The 22,005-nt window shown below is 27.6% G+C and overlaps 1 protein-coding gene across 3 annotated transcripts in view; it reads right to left on the reverse strand.

Moving 5' to 3' along the window:
* LOC113555018 (putative glutamate synthase [NADPH]) overlaps positions 1 to 15,222 on the reverse strand; it is a 30,349-nt gene extending 15,127 nt beyond the window's left edge. Inside the window, exons 1-3 of one of the 3 annotated variants that reach the window (XM_026959289.1) lie at positions 14,736 to 15,222; positions 14,472 to 14,645; positions 969 to 1,099 (exon numbers count right to left, since the gene is read on the reverse strand). In XM_026959289.1, the coding sequence (XP_026815090.1) occupies positions 969 to 1,099; positions 14,472 to 14,615 (275 nt within the window). In that variant the 5' untranslated portion in view covers positions 14,616 to 14,645; positions 14,736 to 15,222. Of the gene's footprint in view, positions 1 to 968; positions 1,100 to 14,471 lie in introns of all 3 variants that reach the window. The other 2 variants (XM_026959292.1, XM_026959290.1) reach the window with 2 other exon arrangements.
* Positions 15,223 to 22,005: the final 6,783 nt, after the last annotated feature.

Genomic DNA, 22,005 nt, shown 5'->3' on the forward strand with positions numbered 1-22,005 from the left:
CAAACTAAGTAAAAAAGTGACAAAAATCTAACAGGTTGAGAAATAATTCCACTGGTTGTTTTTATATAAAATAATAATAATAATAATAATAAATAAGTATCCAATTCATAAATAATAGATAAAGATAAGATAAATATTTTGACATGTTATAAACTTTAGGTTTCTAATCAATTATACACAGAATAAAAAAAAATATCATTTAAACAATAACCAAGCGTATTTTATTAAATGGTTTTTTAATTTTAATTTTAAATTTACTTATTATAACTAATTTAGGTTTATTAAAAATAGGATATATATTTAAGCAAATTGTAACTATACCAAAATAAAAGTCAATAAATTCAATATGAAAAAAGTACTGTGATTGACTTTGTATCTTAGTGATTATTTATAATTTATATCAACGTAAAATATTGTATTGAATTCTCGTAATTATATAATATATTTTCAAAGATTCAAAATAATACATAATGCATTACATTTATATCTTTAAGATATAATTGAATAATAATTAATATTTTTTTAATCGCGAATAGCTATATAATATCATGTTACGTAAAAGCTTAAAATATTGTTTTAGCAAACATTTAAGTTTTTGATTAGCTTTTTATTTTTTTTTTAATAAAATCAAAATTAAACATTTGACACAAGCGTATACCTATCGTATTTATTTATATAATAATTAATCCTAAGCGAATAGATTAGATAACAGAGGTATAATTAATTTTATGACTTTCATAGATAGGTATTCGTAATAACTTATCGGGACTAACACTGAATGAATTTATATCGTATTTAAGTCTTAGATGTATCATCACATCATTATTCCTTGTCTTCTAGCAAGTCAAACATATTTTTTATGGCCACGGCCTCTTCACCTTAGTAAATACGCGAACTGATATGGAATTCAATTGAAAAAAATCCATAATCTATTTCCCGAATAGCTTGGTGTAAAATAAATGGCAAACCTTAGCTCGTGGGCGTAAAAAGAGTGTGGTATGGCTGTTAGTACACCCGCTCCATCACCAGAATCGTTATCGCATGAGCATGCGCCCCGGTGGTTCATTCTCATGGCTAATTTTTGTGCATCACGAACAATCTGAAAAAAAAGTAGTTATGATTAAAATTGTTTGATTCTATAAGATTAATTTAACCATTTTCAACATTTTAAAAGGTCTTTACTAATATAAATCGTTTTATATAAATAGTACATTCATAGAACTATATTATGTATTTATGTATCCCAATAGGTAAGTCTACATCCAAAAAATCGTATAAATTATGTTTTTACAATATGTATTTAATAATTTATTCTAATTCAAAGACAAATAGAGCGACCTGAAAGTTAAACAAGTAGGAATGATACTTTTTCGACAGATTCGTAAAATTTGGTATTCTGGAATACTTCATTAGTGTAAATACGTATTTTTCATACAATACTGCAGAACCTTTTAGATCAAGTACCTAGTTATTATTTATTACGAGTTTCAAAACTTAAAATATAATGTAAATTAATTATTAAATTAAAAAAAGGCTTAAATTATATAACAATATATTAACTTAATTTGAAAGTATTAAGAATTAAATTTTTATTTGTTAAAGTAGAAATATAAAAAACATCAATTCTGTATTTAAGAGAATAATTTATGTAATAGCGATTCAATAACGTGGTTTTCATACTATAAATTGTATACATAATCTAACTTGAATACTGTCGAGAGGTACACGGCTGTAGACAGGTACGATGTAAGTAGTAAGTGCACTACAGTTAGATAAATACACGCTATTTTGGTAATAAACGTTATTAGAGTAATCTTTATCCTATATATTTGAAATTATAAAATTCGTATTATACGTAAAAATTATATGTAGGTAATGATAATTTTCAAACAATTAATAATTAAAAAGTCTTATTTCCTGGATGTTTAAAATATAATAAAAATTTATTTACTTTCAAAGTAGACATAAACTATTTTATTTTTCTCTTTCGGTTATCCTTTAATGATATTTAATTAAATACTATTAATCTATTTTCGATTTTTCGAAAATCATCTATTTTTTGAGAAATTTAAATCAAAGATAAAATACACATCACTTAAGATATAAATTAAATTTTGGGCTTTTAAATATCAAAAACAATAGAATGTTAATATTAGGCCCAAGAAGAAAAATCAAATCCAAAATATTTATTAGGTAGTTAGACGCCTGTTAAAGTGTATTGTTTATTATTGATCGTAGTGTAGAAATTGCACAATATGTTTTAATTCTTAATTTATGTATAATAGATACTTTTTATTCTTGGTAAAATCGATATTTATTCAATCTGGGTATTTGAGCGTACATTTACAGTACATGAATGTAATGAATACATTATTATTCATAGTATAAGGAAAAGGTCGACGTTATCAAGTGAAATTAGTTTTATAATATGAACCAATTGTCAATAAATTAAAATTCAATATTGTCTACGAGATGTATTACAAAATACGTTAATCCAATACTCCTAAGTATAAGAACTAATAAGCTAGGTATTACCAGAAAATATGTAATGATATAATGTGTTATGTGTGTACGGATTTTGTAATATTAAACAATGATTTACATTTGAAATGGTAAGATAAAATAAAAGCGATTGTCGATTTAACACCTATATAAAAATGATTATAAAATATTTAATGTATTTATAAATTTCTCGTAGTAATATTTAATATCAACATTTAAAATAATTAGTGTTGTATCTACAGCGTAGCAGTGTTGGTGCACTACCATTAGGTATAGATTATACAATCTATACTGAACAGTATGTCAGTATAACAGTACAATACTCATTATATCGATATTTAAATTAAATGCACCAATATAAATTTTTATATCTAAGGATATTATGATATAAATTTCATTAATAATTATTGATTACAACATAAATAATTACATAATTATTATGTTTTATAAACCAAATATTAAACTCAATACTTTATCAACGGCTATAATTAATTGTTATTTAATTTATAAAAATCGAAAGATAATTTTAACTTGAATAATTTTAATTTTACTTATCAATTTTTCAATGAATAAAATATTATAAGAACCATATTTTAACTTATATTAATAATAATGTTTGTTATCCCATTATGCATGTTAGGTATCTATATTTCAACTTATTTCAACTATATGTAACTTCAATTAAAAAACTATACACATATAATATGTATACAAATGTATACTACATTTACTACACAATATATTTTTGTAGTTGCACATTTTATATCATACGAATAGTTAAGACGTAACCCCGGTATCGAGATATAAACACAAATAAAATATACTAATTGTTAGTATAATTTATAGTTCCATACATATTATGGAGTTTATTAGTTTGACAAAAACAAGACAGTTTTAACCAGATATTTTATTTTTGTTTCAACTATTATTTTGTTGATATTTTTATTATGTTTATATTAATTTAAATTTCAGATTTTTAATTTTGGTTTGATCAAGTTTTCTATAAAGATCGAGAACTGAAATAAATGAATGAAAAAATTATACGTTTATTGTGATCTCTGAAATATGTATAGTAACATCTTGATCTTTCAAGTAATTTAACTATTATAGCACATGTGTTTTTACGATTTGGATAATTAATTTACAATTGCTATTTCATAATAACATTTATTCTATCTCAATAGCAGATTATTTTCAATAGCTTAGACGTACTTCTTCAAGTACATAATCGACTATAATATATTCCGCACGATTGGAATGTAATTTTATTAGCGGAATTATTTTTCAAGGGTACAAAGTTAGACAAAAGTTATATCCTTTGGTTATACCATGTATTACAATTAACTAGATACCATACATGCGTAACGATTCAGGCATATAAAACATACACATGTTCAGTTATATGGAACAATTTTATTGGCTTCTTGTCTCTCAAGATTGATTTAACCAATATTATTTTCTTAGGGGAAAATAATTGTATTGTTTGATATAATTTTGTGGACAGCGCGTATAGATATACATTATTTTTTTCATAGCAGTTATTTAATCTAATAGATAGAGCTAAGAAATTTAATTAATCAGAAAATACGCTCTATAGTAACAGCAGTATAAGCGCATGACCAGAAGAATTTTCTTCCTGTTCCCGGTGAAATAAATACTATCTTAAGACATTGATACTACGATTTGTTTTCGTTTTTTTTCAATAGATATATATTTTATCGCGCCTATAATAACATAATTGTTTTGTGTCAAAAACAATGAACACGACTTCAACGAAATCTGGAATTTTAATAGCTTTTGACAGTGATAGGGAGTGTGGTGAGGTGAAAGGCAAAGAGCCACGACAACAATGGTAATCGTTATAACTTATATATTATAATTGATAATAGTTAATACTCAATAGCTAACGATCTGGTCCCACTATAGACATACTAGAATATATATAATATGTAGGTATGTATTATAAGGGGATTTTGAAGTGTCATTTTTCTTTCTTTTGTAATTTACTGTGATCGTATATTTTTTGCTGATTAAAAAAAAAAAATACAATAGAAAATGTATTATCCAACTTGGAGGAAACGAATGGTGGGCGGCTGCCGAATTAGTGGGTCAAGTGTAAAACTATAGCGGAACGAGGAAAATCGTTGAGGCTCCGCTGACGCGAATCTATGGTAGCCGGTGAGGGAGGCAGAGGACGAGGAACGAAAACGCAGTTGGTAACGTTCGTGTTACGCCACAACTGCTGCCGATCGATCCACAAGTTTCCCGAATAAACGTCAGTCGACGCGCGTTTGGATAATAAAGGGTGTTTTCTGCAGATCCACCCCCACCGGGAACCACCGTGCATGCATCCCTAATTTCGATGAGTCACCGCGCTCTAGTGATTGCCAACTGAACTCATAACTAACCTCATCATTGTCCTCATCATAATGAGAAGCTCAATAGAAAATACATGATAGCTATAGCCGTTCTGTTGTAGATTCCAGTAACGAACATATTAAATACAGTACCAATTATAATTTTTTTAAATTTTATTTGCAAAAATTTCTGCTAAATTAAATTTAAAAACATAAATTATTTACATATAAAATCAAAATCCAAAACAATAATAAGATTTTTAAAAAAACATTTAGACAGGCAAAATATTTAACGCTAAACAATTCTACTGAATTTTTATACTAAAATTAATACAAAATGATAAAAATCAATTTTTTATTAATTCTGATAATAACGATACCTTCACATAATTTGAAACATGACATTCAACACAATATAATTTATATAAATTAAATTTAAAACAAATATGAGTAAGAAAAGATTGATCGTGTATTTATAATATAGTTATGTTATTTAAAATCGAGTTTAAAATATGATTTCCGCTGACATTTTATGATATACCTATACGAAAAATGTAGTATGAAAATATAATGCGTATTTTGTATTTACATTAGTATAAAACAATTGTGATAGGATAGCGATACTTGACACGACAATATGACATTTCCGAATGTTGAATGAAAAATACTTTATAAAGAATAATATTGGCCATAGTCAAACTCGCGGAATCATTGTCAGACAAACAATTGGCGATGCGATATTTGATACTTGTCTCGAGAGCGTGATAATTATTATAATTATTTTTTAAATTTAACATATCCTACATCGATGTATAGAGATTAACATATAAATTATTTTTAAATAAATTATAAAAACGCGTCTGGCTGTCAGGTATAATATTAATTTGTAAGTACATATTATTATGACTGTAACAGCGGCGTATTGCCCTAACACGAAAAACAGTTAGCACCTTCGGGGGTTTAAATCCAGAGGTCATCTGTATAGATTATACAGCAAACAAAAGTTAACCATGAACATTTTTTTAAATTTATCCCGCCTAGGTCATGGCCACTCCTCCTTCTTCCGGCCCTCTCAAACCATCACCAAATTTTATGATTAAATAATACAAAGAACTTCAGCTGTTGACATAATATTATCAACTAATATAATTATTAGATGATAATGTGTATATAGGTTACCTAAATTTATTGTTTACCGTCTAGCGTTCGTACGCGTTAGTATAATACAATACGTTTTACCATTAGTTTAATTTAAACTATGTAAGTTTGTTTACATCAATGGTTTATATATTTAGTTTAAAGATAACTAAAATAATTAAATAATGAACTTTGTTTCATAATTTTCATTATTTAATGAAAAAAAATGTTATTTTAAATATTTTAATTGTTTACTAATAGACATTGAACCATTAAAAATCAATCTATCGAATACCTAACCTAACCGAACCAGTTATTTAAATTTAAATTTAATTATTATTCAAACTCATTATTTCAGACTGGGAAGATATGTTGTTTAAACATTAAAAAAGAATTATTGTCGTTGATATTCGATTCATACATCTAAAAAATGTAAAAAGGCCTGTTTGTTGAGATTAACATTAATTATACGTAATACAAGATATGTATATGTACAAATACATAAATAGGTGTAATATAATACGTATAGGTACATATACATATAAATATATATGTATTATGTATAATACTAACATGTGATATACAACATATGAATATCACACACCACACAAATATCCTCAAATGTATTTTTAATAATTATATAACAATAGTATAGTTATATAAAAGAACAAATTAAAAACTTCTTAAAGATGACAAAATCGTATTGTAGATTAGGTATGTATATATTTGCTTTGAAGACGCATCAATTTTTTTTTTTAAATTTTCACTTGTATAATTCATAGTATAAACGAAATGTTCATCAAATTTTAAAAGAAAATAATAAATTGTATTTCTGATTAAATATATCGTGTTAATTTAGGGTTTACTAAATAATGTAATGGTACTACCAATACTATTTCTCATATTTTGTCCAACATTAAAATGAATACGTTTTCTATCATGAAAATTATTAAAATGTATTATTTTTTTTGTATGTGTACTTACAACAATTGTATTTTAAAATCTATGGTTTATCATTTTTTTTTGTAGAAAATTATGTTATTATTTCTTGTAATAGTCAAATAAATATTGACAGACAAAATATTAACATTATAGAAGGTACACTTATCACTCATTTATACAAATAATTCATTCGATGTTCAATGCTTATTATTTCATATTTGTATATGTATAAAAGTTATTTTACTATGGAATGCTTAAAAGTTATTCTGTATTCATGTCTAATGATAAAACATTACCCAAATTATATATTATCCTAAATACTTTATAAAATACAAAATAGTAATTAATAGATTAAACGGTATCGGTGTACCATGCACAGTACAATTTTAATTAATAATTGCATTAAAAATAAGACAGAGATTTAATGCTGTTCAAATATCGCAACTTTTTTGTATCACATATACGTAATTTATGTATAGTGTACAATCAATACACGGTACGACAGTTAAATTTATAAGTTATCACTGTATGATTCTTGGTAATGTACAATACTAAAAAAATACAATTAATTGAATTAATTCACAATTTTAGATTAAAGACAGTAAATCATAATAATGTCTATTTATAATTAATGATTTTTAATAAATTATTATAATTTCTTTGCTTTAAAGAGATAAATATAATGCATACTATTTGAATCCAAGTAGAGTATATAATGTGAATAATGCTTAATTTAAAATTTGCTTAGCAAATGTTTTAGCATTACCTTGCTGCTTTGATGGTCTCCCCCTGAGGTAAATATTCAATCAATATGATGCCTTTGTGGGCCCAAAACACTGATGCTATGATTTTTTTGACTGAAATGATGGTTTTGAACTTTTTGGTTGAGGGTGAACTATGGTGTGACACTAGTGTTCGGATTGTCTTTTGGTTTCAGGCGTATAGTGTGCAACCCAAGTTTCATTTCCAGTAACAAAAGACTTGAGAAAATTATCACCTTCCAGTTTATAGCGTTCCAAAGAGGTAATGAATGACGGAGCGGATTTCGCACTTGGCGGCAGACTCGATCGACATGTTTCACGAGAAAAATTCTTGTGACCACAGTTTTCAAGGTACCGAACTTGTTATGGTCTTGTTATAAAGAAGAGGAGTAAAGCTATACAGCAGTGTAGCGAAAATAGTAAAAAAATATTCCCTGCGGTCGTAAGAGCCTCAGTACACTTACTTTCTGGATATGCCTCGTATATATATTATTAAAATAAGAAATTGATAAATTTATGAAATTAAATATTTCAGTGTTACTTAAAATTTCAGATATATCATATAATAATATTATAATATTATATATTAGGTATCTTTACAGTATAAACTAATATTTTAAGAGTATAGAACAGTAAGTTAAATTAACGTAATGCTCTCAAGTCCTCAATCTGTTTAAAATGCAGCTAATTTATTGGATTTATTTTATCGTTTTTTATTAATCGTATAAACATAATTTGTGTTTATTGTAAAATAAAACCATTAATTTAAAAATTATAAATATTATATTATTTATTACTAATTTTATTTTTGTTCTCAACAATAAATTTATGTACCTATTTATCATATATTAAATTAATCTACATAGTTGTTCATGTTTTTTTTTATTTGTAAATTTAAAATCCTTTCACTTAATAAACATTAATTGCGCATTAAGACTTAGGTATAACCTTAGGTGTGTACATTTTTTCAGAATTTATTAAAATACACAAGGGAGTATAATATGTTATTGATTTACACAGAATAATTAATTGTTTCAATTCTTATACTAGTTATACTGTTCTTATACTATCTCAAAATATTTTAATTTATATATTTTACATTATAGTATTACATAAATACAACAGCAATATAAGGTTGGATCGCATTAATGATTTATTATTATAACCTAAATATAATTAATAGTTTTACTCAGAAGTTATAATGTTAACCATTTACCTATTTACTTGACATATTCATATTGTATTAATAAACATGAACTTATTATTAATTGAAGAGCGTAGTTCAGAATTGTGTATTAGGTATAATATTTATAACTTTATAAATATGTAGGTATGTATAAACTATAAGTAACTATTCAAAATATGAACATCGTAACTAATGCAAACCCGGAAAAATACTAAATATTGAATAACGATGGGGAACTAAACGAGTACTTGGATATACACTACACTAAAATTGCGAGGAAGATATTTATAATCAATAACAGCTATAACGAAAACAATTGAAAATACTTTTTTTTACAACTTTTATCATTCATTTTTAAATTGTATAAAAATATTTCGGTTAAGTTCACGTGTTACAAATTTTTAGTACCTATTTTATTGCGTTTTGTGGTGCAATAAAAACAATTTATAGTTTGTAAAATATAACATACGTATTACAAATTATACATACTTGAATAAAATTGATATTTTGAAATATTTTATTTTCTAATATAGAGATTTAAATAGGTCTGGCCTCAAGTGAAAAAAAATCGTTTAACTATTTTGATACTTTAAAAAGCTATCATAGACGCTTTTTAATAGTACATTTTTAAACTTTATAAACACTTAAAAAAACTTACGTGACGTACTGTCTTTTTATTTCCACTAACTTGAAGAAAAGGTGGTTTGATTAAAAATTTAAAAAATCAATTTCTGCTAAGAAAATATAGGTTGAAAAATGTTTTATTCATTGTGGCATGACTGGACATTAAAAATCAATACTTTTTCGGCCTATTATCTCGGTTAAAGACATTGGCAACAAGTGTTTATACGCATAAGTATATTGTTCAGTTATAGTGGCAAATTTGACGATATGAGTACGTCACGTATTGGCAACTAGATCATTGAGCAAAACTCGGACAATTGAATTTTGAAATTGGGCCAACACACGTAAATAGCCACATACGAAAATAGATGAGCTACACGAAATAATAATTTAGCAAAACAAATCAAATATCGTCAAATTGTTTGTAGTTTAAATTGTGATTGTCTAAGTAGGATTGCTGAATCGTTGGAAAATGATAGTTAACACCTATTATAATTCACTGGTATAATTAATGTCCACTTATAATATGTATCTTAATTAGCCTTGCCTCTTCTCATATTTTGAATGGTGAGAGGTAAGGGACGATTTAAGTTTCTTATGCAAATTTTCCAAAACCACTACTACGTTTAATTTAATTGTAAAATGACTTGTGGTAAAAAGGAGGAGGAAACTCGATCTTGGTTAATGACATAAGGCGGCACTAGCCGCCTGGTTACGGAATGTGGTAAGAATACCAAATTAGAATAGGTTTGTTATGAGTTAATGACATTTTTATTTCGCATTCGTTTTTTGGTGGTTATTTTTTTTTTTATTTATTATATAAAACGTTTACATACTACTTCATATTAGTAAGATATGAATGAACTGACGTTAAGATTTCCATGAAAATATCATATTTTTTTATTATTTAGTTTGAGAAAAAAATTTTGATAATTATGGAAATTGGTTGATAACTTTCTGCGAATAAGTTATTAACTATGAACGTATCCAGAAAATTAAAACTACGTATTATTGATAACAATATAGTATTTATTTTATGCCCATATTAAGTTAATGGAAATAAAGCTTTTTATAATTTATAAGTTTATAAAAATTAAGTTGAAAAAAATCCATTAAACATTTAATAAAATATAAAAACTTTAGAAAACTGATAGTTTATAAACATAATATTGTGCAATGTGTTCGTATAGCAAAATGGGTAGTTATTTCTATCTATAAACTCGTATACATCATAATACGCAATAAAATAGTTTTAACTCATATTCTGCCAACATAAAGAAATGTTTCAATAACTTAAAACAACAATACATATTTAGGCATTTAGATACTTCAGGGGAAACGATTACTTGAAAATCATTTTAGCTAGTTGGATTTGTTGTGTCCGTCGTAACGAATAGCTTAGTTATAAATTATATAAATAACTAGTAAATGTTTTATTGATAACATTTGGAAATTGATTGGTAGATATTTATTTCAATAAATTTCTATGGCAAGATTATGACAGTTAAAGTTTTGTATGAGGATTATATAATTTTAAAAGCCATAAAAGAATTGTTCAAATTACATTCAAAACCCTTTTGATGTGAAGTCCTTCCAATATTATTAAACAAACTTTTTATTAAAAAGTTGATATTTAGACTAACGTATTTCATTAAATGATATAAAATATATTTTAAATATTACGGTTTTGAATAGGTTTATAGTAGGCAGGTAAATTAATATTATTCGTGTGACTAAGAACCTTATTTTAAATAACAATAATTAAGTAATATGGGCATATTTTTAATTCTTCACAAACTAAGTAATACGATATAATAATATACGTTACATGAATACTATAATAATAATATGATGATTATTATTACTATAGAATAGCAAGTATTATAATAAAATACAATACCAAAATATTGTAAAAATTTATCACTAAAACAATAACATTAATTATACCCGCGGGTGTCTATAAACAAGTTTTTATACATTCATTATACTTTGTTTTGTTAATGCAATTGTTATTTAAAGTTATGCACATTTATTTTGTAAATTTTATTACATAACTTATTGGGTCTCACCAAACTTGTAATTTGGTTTTCTGTAAGGTTAGTGTTTGGTTTACATTTTCTGTAATATTAATTTCATCTCAGCTCGTTAAATATCATATATACGTACTCCAGTAATTTAATTAAATAAATAAAATTTAATTTTTAAACACACGTTTTTCTTAATTTAAAAAAAAAAACAGATAGCAAACAACAGTTAAAAGAGAAGTAAAAAAGAAGTAGCATCTCGTGTATAAATCATTTAATTTACAAGTTTGCTAATCGTATCAAATGTTGAAAATAAGAATTAACTATGACAAATTATTGGTATTAATTCCATTTGATAATATTATTTTACAAAGGCGTACCCGATTTTAGTTGCCAATCTACATACAAATAACGATGTATGATTATAAATTTAAAAATGCAGTTATTATAGTTATCAAATACACACAACTACAGGAGTATAAATGTAATCATATAATTATTTAATATACCTATTATTAAGTAGTATAGTTATTATATGGTATTTATTTCATAATTAAAATGTTTATCGTGTTACAAAAAAGTCTAGACAAAATTACGGGTGAAAATTTGTATTATACATGATTATATTATACACCTATTATATTTTCATAAATTTAAACTGCATTTTTTCACTAATAAAGTTACATACGATTGTTATTTTTAACTATGCAAGCTAATTATAGGGAATTTGAATTTTTTGATATGGAGTTCACGATTTTAACATCACGATGAACTTTCTTGATCTCTATTTTAAATAATTTTATAACGATTTAACAACGTACTAATAACAGACTATTAAGTAATAATAATATCATTATCATTCGAGTTTAATTTATTTGCACATGGTAAGAATTTAACTATTTGATGATTAATATATATATATATATATATATATATATATATATATATATATATATATATATATACAATTATCAATAATATAATAAAAAGTGATATACAATTGAATTTCTGTGGTCTGTGCGAACTATGTAAAGCAGCGCAATCGATTGGCTCCCAAATACAAGAAGTCAATTTTTTACCCTTAATAAATATCTTTGAATCTGCTCCCTATACCTTTTTTTAAAAAATATATTGGTTATCAAAATATTATTAATATTTTAAAATTAAACGTATATTTTACATCGTTACATTGAGAGTTATAAATTTCAATATTTATTTTTGTTAATTATCAATATCGTACAAAAATCTTACTCGAATCAAAAATAAGTAAAAGCTAAAAAATAATTAAAAAATTAAAGCACTGACAATATTATAGCTGAATGCGACGTTATAATATATATATATACAAATTAATAAGTTAAATAAAAATAAAGGAAAATAGTATATTGAAGTATTCGTCGTGACTTATTGACTAATATGTTTATGTTTTAAAACATTGAATTTACTCCACTATCATATTTTCGAATTTTATCTTTTAAAAATTTTATATTTTCTCCAATGTCTCTCCGATGTGGCTCTATTGTATTGGAACTTTTTAAAATAATATTGTAGTATCAACTTGAATACTTTATAATAAATTTAAAAAATTGAGTATATTTGGATGTGAGGGAAAAAATAAAATAGTGAATTAAGACTTAATTTGAGTGCAAAGTATCAGTGAAGTCATAAAAGTAAACGCATTTAATATGAGAACCCTTTGTAAAATAATATTTTCTAGTTTAGTGATCCAATTCAAGGATCGAGATTTCACCCAAAATTGGGAGCTAATTTAATGGTAGCCAACTTAAGTTGCGTATTAACAATATGGTCAGTTAAGTTTTTCGATACCTAATCGAAATGTTCAGTGATAAATTCAGTGTTTAGTTTTTAAACTCTACAGCAGCTGCTACTATTGAAAAATAATTATTAATATTTTTGTACATTTTTGAATAGGAGGTTACAAATTATAACTGAAAAAATTAAAAATGTTTATGGCAACACACTGAGTTTGAACTGCCTTTATAGATGTTATAACCCATACGCACACATTTTATAATTTACGTCTGTACGTCTACCTATATTAACCATGTGTTTAACTGCAATACTGAGATACGGTGATATTGGTAGTTGGTACTGTTGGTATAGGTACTTACATAAATATTGATACCTAAGCATTATACGTATACACCACCATTCTTTCTATATTAGACTTAACGCTCAAAAAGTTGTTTAAAACTGTGTTCAATAAAAGATAATTTTATATTGACAAAATGAAATAAAAATTATCCACAATACGTTGATCTCTGCAAATACGTATATAATATAAATTCACGTTCGTTTTGGCAGGTGTGATAGGACTTAATTTGTATTTTTTTTTTTTTTTTGCGGAATTTAGACGCAACCTCAGCCCTATGTTATGGCATTAACCACGGTGGTATACTAGATATTGAAATTTGGTTTATGAATGGTAGGAGAAGAGAAATTACGCGGAAAACAGCAATTGGTACAAAAAGTCAAGGTCAGACTTAGACATTAACCTAGTCGTCATGACGACGCGAAATCGATAAGGGATTATTCCCGGAGACTATGAATATATATATTATTAATAATATAAAATCGCACCATCAATAAATCTGTGAGTCTCCCCCGCATGGGGCAACGAAAGTTTTTCGTGAGGGAAAAGAGGGGTATGGCATGTGTCGAGTGACGGGTGACTTTTTCCGCGAACGGGGTAGGTAGGCGTGGCCGGAGTGAGTAGTGGGATTCGTCGATTCGTCCATCGCAGAGGAAACACGGCCGTCGCCGTTTGCGGTTGGACGACATCTGCCGTATCGGCGGACGGCAACCCCTTACCGGTGAACACCAAGTAAATTCCCATCGTCCCCTCACCGGTGGTGATTCTACTGACTCGGTGGATGACTGCGTAATACCTAAACCACCCTGTCTCCCGCATGCTTACCTTGTTGGTGCGCTTGCCGTCGATGGCCACGATGAATCCCACGCCACACGCTTCTTTCTCCAGCTGCGGGTCGTACAGACCGTCTTTCTGCGGACCGGTCCACGGGTCCTGCTCCGGCACGGGTTGTTCCTGGTGCGCGGCCATGTCTGCGTGGGGGGTGGCGATGTTGGACACCTGGAACAACGGGGGCGGCAGCCGGTTAGACGGGACGGTACGCGTGTCGCGACCGAATAAAGCGGTAGCGCACTGCCAACAGTTACGTACCCACTAACGAACGCGCGGCGTGCGGGTGGTGTCCGTCACGTGGAACACGTGCGCCGCGCTAGTTGACCGCAGAGGTACACACAACGCCGACCTGGCGGGTCGATCGAATCGGCGGCGGTGAGCTTTTTTTTTGTCGTCTACACTATCGCAAAGTTTGACTTTTTTCCTCCTGACGACGGACACGTTAAAACGATAAAATATTATTATTACTATGATACACCGTCGTGTGATGTTATCCGGTACGGCGGGCGAACGCGACACAACGATGACGGTGTGCGAGTGCCGTGCAATAACTGTGACGTTATAATATTATTGTCGTAGCGCTGCGGTGGCAGGCAGTTTAACAGTGCTGTAATATTATATTCGAGACGCGGGTAGCGACGTGAAACGGACGGCGGCGGAGACAGACTGAGAACTCGTCGCGGCGAGCGTGTGCACAAGACTGAAAGCGTATCGTGTTGTGGCTTGCCGTTACCGTCGACGATGCGTTTGGGGGTATTATGGCACTGACGCCGCGCAGACGATGGTGCTGCCGATTTTGTGTGTTATCGGAACGAACCGGCGCCGTGCGCATCGGCAACGGCGAAATCGACCGGTGCCGGTGCCGCCGGCGGCGCGCGCAGAGCCAGTCGCCCGAGCCCGCAGTGTTGCCCCGGTTTCCAGCACGTAATTATTGTCACCGTCCGTCGTACAACGGTCCCCTACCTCCACCGCCGGCGACCGACCAACCACCCGTTATCAAAACGTCTTCTGTTCTGGACTTCTGGTATTCTCTAATTCTCTATCTGCGCAGTGCCCATCAATTGTTCCTCCCCTCTGCCCAACGCGTGTCTTCAAAATTTTTTTGATATTCAAAAACCACCCGAACCCGTGGTTATGGTGATGTATTCTGATACAACTGTCGCAGTCACTATTACAACGCTCAATTTTTAAACCCCGAGCAAAGTCAATTCGTTTTTACTCGATGTCCGATATGTCCGTTTGCCCATATCTATCTACGATAATATAATATTAAACTATTGATAGCCAAACGCGAATTTTGCAGTTGGTGGCCATATTTCGAGAGTATCGCAATACGGATGATAAACCATTTTTGGGCAATCGAAATCGTTTTCGTGTGCAGTGATATTACTTTTAAGCACTCATCACGCTTCACACTTGTCCGCATTTGACTGCCGTATCACATTTAAAAATAATCATTTAGTGATATGAATATAAGTACAAATCCATATTAAAACAATTATGATTTATTCTGCTGCGCAATATAGTTATAGTTTGAAGTTTGATTTTAAGTAACGTTGTGTCCCCTCCAACCGAAATAATAATTACATACGACCACGATAAGAGATAAATATATCTTAGTTTGCGCGATTATATATGTTCTGGATCTTTGGCCAGCAAAGTTACTCAGTTATCGTTCGTACGATTTACCGCGTCTGAATAGTCCTGTATTAAAATATCGTCTGCTACCGCCGGATTTACGTATTTTGATACATTGCCAACGAATATTATATTATTATTTTTCTGTACATTAAAAATCTAGCGGCGTCGCTAATAAGTTTTATAAATACACTTTCTACACGATCATCCTTAAAACGAGTTTATAACGTGGAAATATTAATATTTGTCATTTTATTTTTTTTTTTTTTAATCGTTTCCACTAGTTTTACTTGCCTATATAGGCTATATAGCGATTGGCTGTTAGATTTATATACACGTATTTCGATTTTAAACACGTTTAAGGTCTTTATAATATTGTATTTCCTTGGTTGCGCTTAAACATCCGATGTCTGGCCGCATTTATAATAGCAAAAACACTGAAATGGCTGTCCCAATTAAAAACTACAAACGAGTTATAGGTACTTGGTAATTTATGAGAGACTCTCGAATTTGTTTTATAGTTAATAGTCTCAAGCTCATCTAAACAATCGACCCACTCAAGAATATAATACCATAATATAATATTATTCTGGTTTTAAATTTAGTTTCATTATTTAATAATCCGTAGGTACTAGGTATAGATAAATTTATTGTTTAATTTGCCTTTATATTTTCGTAATATTATATAATATCAAAATACGTCAGATTTCTCCTTTATATATATAAATTTGTACAAATTTGGTAAATGGATACATTATGTAAGTAAACATATAAATTCTTACATGGAAATATTATGAATGGATATGATTCGATGTTTTTTACTGTTAAAAATTAATAAATGCAAAGTATTTAACATTTTACAGTAAGTACCTAGAACCTAGGCGATTTTTTTTTTTAATAAAATATGGATAACATTATTAGACATTATGTTAGAGTGTACATGAGCATGTTGTTATTATAGTAAAACAAATAAGATTGTGAATATTTAAGCTGCTAACTATAAATAATATTTTAAGTAGTTACCAATCAAATGTTATTTCAGATTATTTAACCAAGTTCGTAGATCAAATACGACATTGGTCGCGATCTATTTGTCGTATTATTGAAGTCAACAATTGTAATATAATAAATAATCAATAGATGATAACACTTTATACCTATTTAGGATCAAGTAGAATTAATAGAATAAATGCAATCTGAATCGCATATTTTTATTTGTTTATCTAACATTTGTATACAAAGTATATATATATATTATTGTAATATAAAATAATTTGTACAAATCCGATCTAACATAACAAATAATTATTATTAAATTTACCAGAAATATTTTTACGATTTTAATACTTAGTCTACCAGTAGTTTCCTCTGAAATTATGTAAAATAGATATGGATCTTTGTATGACATCCACGTTCACTTGTTCTAAATGATTTATAGTTGATATTTATTTCGATACTCCCATAGTAGGTACCCGGTAAAAATTGTGTAACGTAATATATTATAAATTATAATATGACCCAATCAAAGTCGTCGGTATACCAGACACCTAGGTATAAATTTTATACCTAATAGTATCATTGGTTTCGTGTTTTCGAATGAAATATTTTTCACGACGTGCCGCATGCCTGTAAATTCTTGTTGAGAATTATAAGTTCGTAGGTGTGTTTATATACATACACGGAATACAGGCTTATTGAAATCTTATACGACCCACGCACAAAGAGTCGAATCTGGTTTTTAGGGGATAATGCGTATATTATATAGTACATATACCTGCCTGCCTAACCTAACTCATATATTATTATTATTCGTACGACAGCTCAGCGTGTTGTACTATACCCGTAGGTATATGCTTACAGAATAATATTATAATACCATTTTAATACCTAAATGAAAAATATTATCGACCACATATACATTATATACATAGGCACCAAATGTACGTCATTCCTCGTACTCAAGATAAAATACCCAGCCCGTCACGACATGGTTGGAAGGGGACTCATCCTCGCAATACGAATGCTGATGTCCTGGAATAATACTAATGTTCCCTGTTGTATTACTCTAATACGATTTAATTTTTATTATGTCCATTGAAGACGAAATAAAATTTAATGATAGAAGGTAGATAGGTATACTAATGTGTGGATTCCATGTCATTTGTAAAATGTATAATACATAATATTACGTACCATCGTATGTCATTTTTTTTTAAATATAAAATCGAAAAACAAATTTTACCCATAATAATTAGAACTTTTTAATATTGTCCATCATTCTTACATTACTGTGATAACCTAGAATAAGTTATTAATTAGCGTATATTTATTGCATACATGTATACATTTTTCATAAAAAAGCGAAAAATAATATAATTATTTGATTCATTAAACTAATAGGATATGCAAGCTTAGTCAAAAAATAGACATCATAAAAAAATGGTTTTCATGCTATACATGGATATTACATAGAAAATAGATAATATATTATTATATACCTACTGGTTGCTATCTGCAAGAAATGTATAGCTAAGTAGTAATTAATATGGATTTATTTGTGTATTGTGTATTGTGTATAGAATATTTAAGATCTTTTAAATATATATATATATTATATATAGGTATCTATAATATTTAAAATGTATATACATGTTAAATCGTAAAACTTGCATTTTTAATGCAGGATTAGCATAAAATTAATAATATTGTAATTTGTAATAATTGTAACTATAAATGGAAGTAAGATGTAGGTACCTATACTTTTTTTTTTATAAAAATTAACATAGCTTACATATTGTATCATGTTTTTATAAGCTATACATTAGCGTATATTAAAATCTTAGTATGTTAATATTAACATAACTTTTCAGCTCTAATTTAATATATTTTACTATCTTTAATCGATTGATACTTGGTATTATTACAAACGAAAAGCCACTAATCTGTTATTATAATTAGTTTTTAATAACTAACATTTGATTTAATTTTCTATGTAATTTGTATTCAATTATAATTTTTAAATAATTAAATAATGTTATATACAGTTTACACTGTCACCAATAAAGCAAATAATTGTTTTGAGGGGAATAATTTAGTATTTAATACATTATCTTTATTTTACTACACTATACTATAGTAATACTTGTAACGTATAAAATTAAATAATAATTATCATGAACTATAACATTGATAGATAAATCCCAGTGAGTAATGATCAAATTAATATTTTAGATAAACATTTATTTTATTGATATTATTTTGTTATCTTAACCGTTCGCGTTAGTATATCACAGTCGTAGAATCATGTTGAATAATACATTAAACTCAGTATTCAAATGATAATTATTTATACGCAAACTTTAATAGTTTATATAAAATATGAACTAATTCATAATCATAAAATTGATTTAAGTTCATGAACTAATTACGAGTACGTTCGATTCGGTTTTTTTTATAATCATCTAGTTTTATTATATTAGTATTAATAAAATTAGGTTTCATATTAATTAGATGTATTCTAAAGTATACCTATTGCTAAATTGCTTAAATAGTCTAAACTTAAAATGTTATTTATATTTATACAAGGGTATATAAACATATAGTAATAAGATTCGGAATCATTTGAATCGATATAATATACAAAAAAATATTCTATAAAATATTAGGATACGAATAAACAATAAATCATTGAAGGCTTATAAGTAAAATGTGGAATTTTAGGTTCTTACAACTCTGCTAAAATACGGTTATAATATTATGCTCTAAAAAAATTTCAAAATATTCTCTTATTAATTCTTTAATTGAAAAAATATTATACTTATTTTCCCTGTGGCAAAATAATTACAACTAGATATTACAAATATAATTTTTTATGAAAAATAAAACAATATATTTTCTTATAATAAATAAGAAATATCGGTTAAATATTTTCTAATATTCAAGATATATTTTAATATGCAAAGTAATTTTTTTTTATACGAATTCTGTAGTGCATAAATCGTCTACATTTTCACCTCTGTTGAGCTGTATAAAGTCAATAAATACATGTTAAAACTGTAATTCACTATTTAAAATCGCAATGTCATCAAATAGATTTTATCTGTTACCTAATAATGAATTAAAATAAGTATAACAAATGTAACAAAAAGCATTTATTTCATTTTGATCTTTGAATGAATGAACGAGTTTATTTGTAGTTTGTACTCATTCACGGTGAAGTCTGCTTATACAAATAATGTACCTTTTAGCCACTATAAACTCTGTACAGATAATGACCATATTGTATGAATTGTGAGTTCAAATATAATATCAACTATCAGCCATTCAAGTTAATCACTTATTTACAGTATTATTATTGTCCCACATATATTTTATATTATACATTATACCGATATAATATATAAGCATTGTATGTAGGCAAAGACTGTTAAATATAACATTCTGAAAAAAAATATTATTTTAAAATATGCAAAAATTATATTTATTAAATATGTATATTGTATATTGATATGTATCGACATTAAAAAAAGATTATCTATACAGTGTATGCCGTATATGGTTATAATTTGTAATACTAACATACACTTGAACGGATTTCATACAAAGACATATAACAATGTTTTGAGAGTGTTAAATACATAAAAATTATATAATTTGTTTTAAAAAATAATAACGTATTTTAAAATTAAGTATTTTTCAATCGGATTAACATTATACAAAAAAGTAATTTGATTGGGGTAAATGTAAGAGGAAGCATAAACGATTGTAAAGGTTTTATATTATAGCTATATAATTATATATGGACTCAAATAAAAAAAATATTTATGATGAAAATTTTAGAATTGACTTGTAATTTGTATAATAAATTAAACACATAGGTTCCAATTAAAATATAATTTTTGTTATGTGCCAATTTAATTTAAGGCTATTATTAAAAAACTTTTAAAGCCTTATCGATTGTATTTCTCGACATATAAAGTAATAAATAATAACTAATAATTGTATTTATTAGTTTCTATTATGGTTCAATTTTAAACGTTTCAAAAATTTATCGTTATATTATTTTGTGTTAAGTTAAATATACAACACATAAAATAAGAGACTATCATAAATTATTTGATTATCTGGTGTTTGCAGTCACTTATAGAAAACCACATAAATTTTGTACGTCTTATCTTGATTAAAAAATACTCCAAGTTAACAAAACCTGCAGTGAGTCCATTAAATTAAATGTTTTTTTTTTCGTATAAATATTATACCATTCGTTTGTAAAGTGTAAAGTGCTCTATATAAATTATCGCAATATAAATGGAACATTTTCGATACACAGAACATTCGCATTAATGTACACACAAATTATGTTATTATCTATCCACTATCACTGTGATTGATGTAATCTACGGGCACTTGCACAAATTCCGCATACTCATACAAATATCTATATGTATGTATATTATAAAATGTATATGTTTTATATTTTGGGTATATTATGTTTTAAGAAAGTATATAAAACGCATTACGCATTTCAGTATCAGATCAAATCGATATGAACGCAACGATAGAACTAGGATTCGTTAATAATAATAATGATAATCATATGTAAATAACAATCGATGAGTTTTCACGGCATTCGGGCATATAATTACACGTTAGTCTATCTCCAAAATGGGCATGTGTGTTGAATAAAGCAATAACGATAATGGGCTCGCCAAAACCGGCTGGTATAAATTAGCAATAATAACAATAATAATAATAATAATACTGCATAAAGGGAAACCAGAACACTACGTATATACATACACGGTTCCATTAGGTATAGTGAAAAGAAGGGGTTTGGTTTTCATTTGAACGGATAGATTAAAAAGATTCGTCCCAATCTATTCGACGAGTC

Source organism: Rhopalosiphum maidis, chromosome 2 (assembly GCF_003676215.2).
Source record: "Rhopalosiphum maidis isolate BTI-1 chromosome 2, ASM367621v3, whole genome shotgun sequence".
NCBI classification, from domain to species: domain Eukaryota; kingdom Metazoa; phylum Arthropoda; class Insecta; order Hemiptera; family Aphididae; genus Rhopalosiphum; species Rhopalosiphum maidis.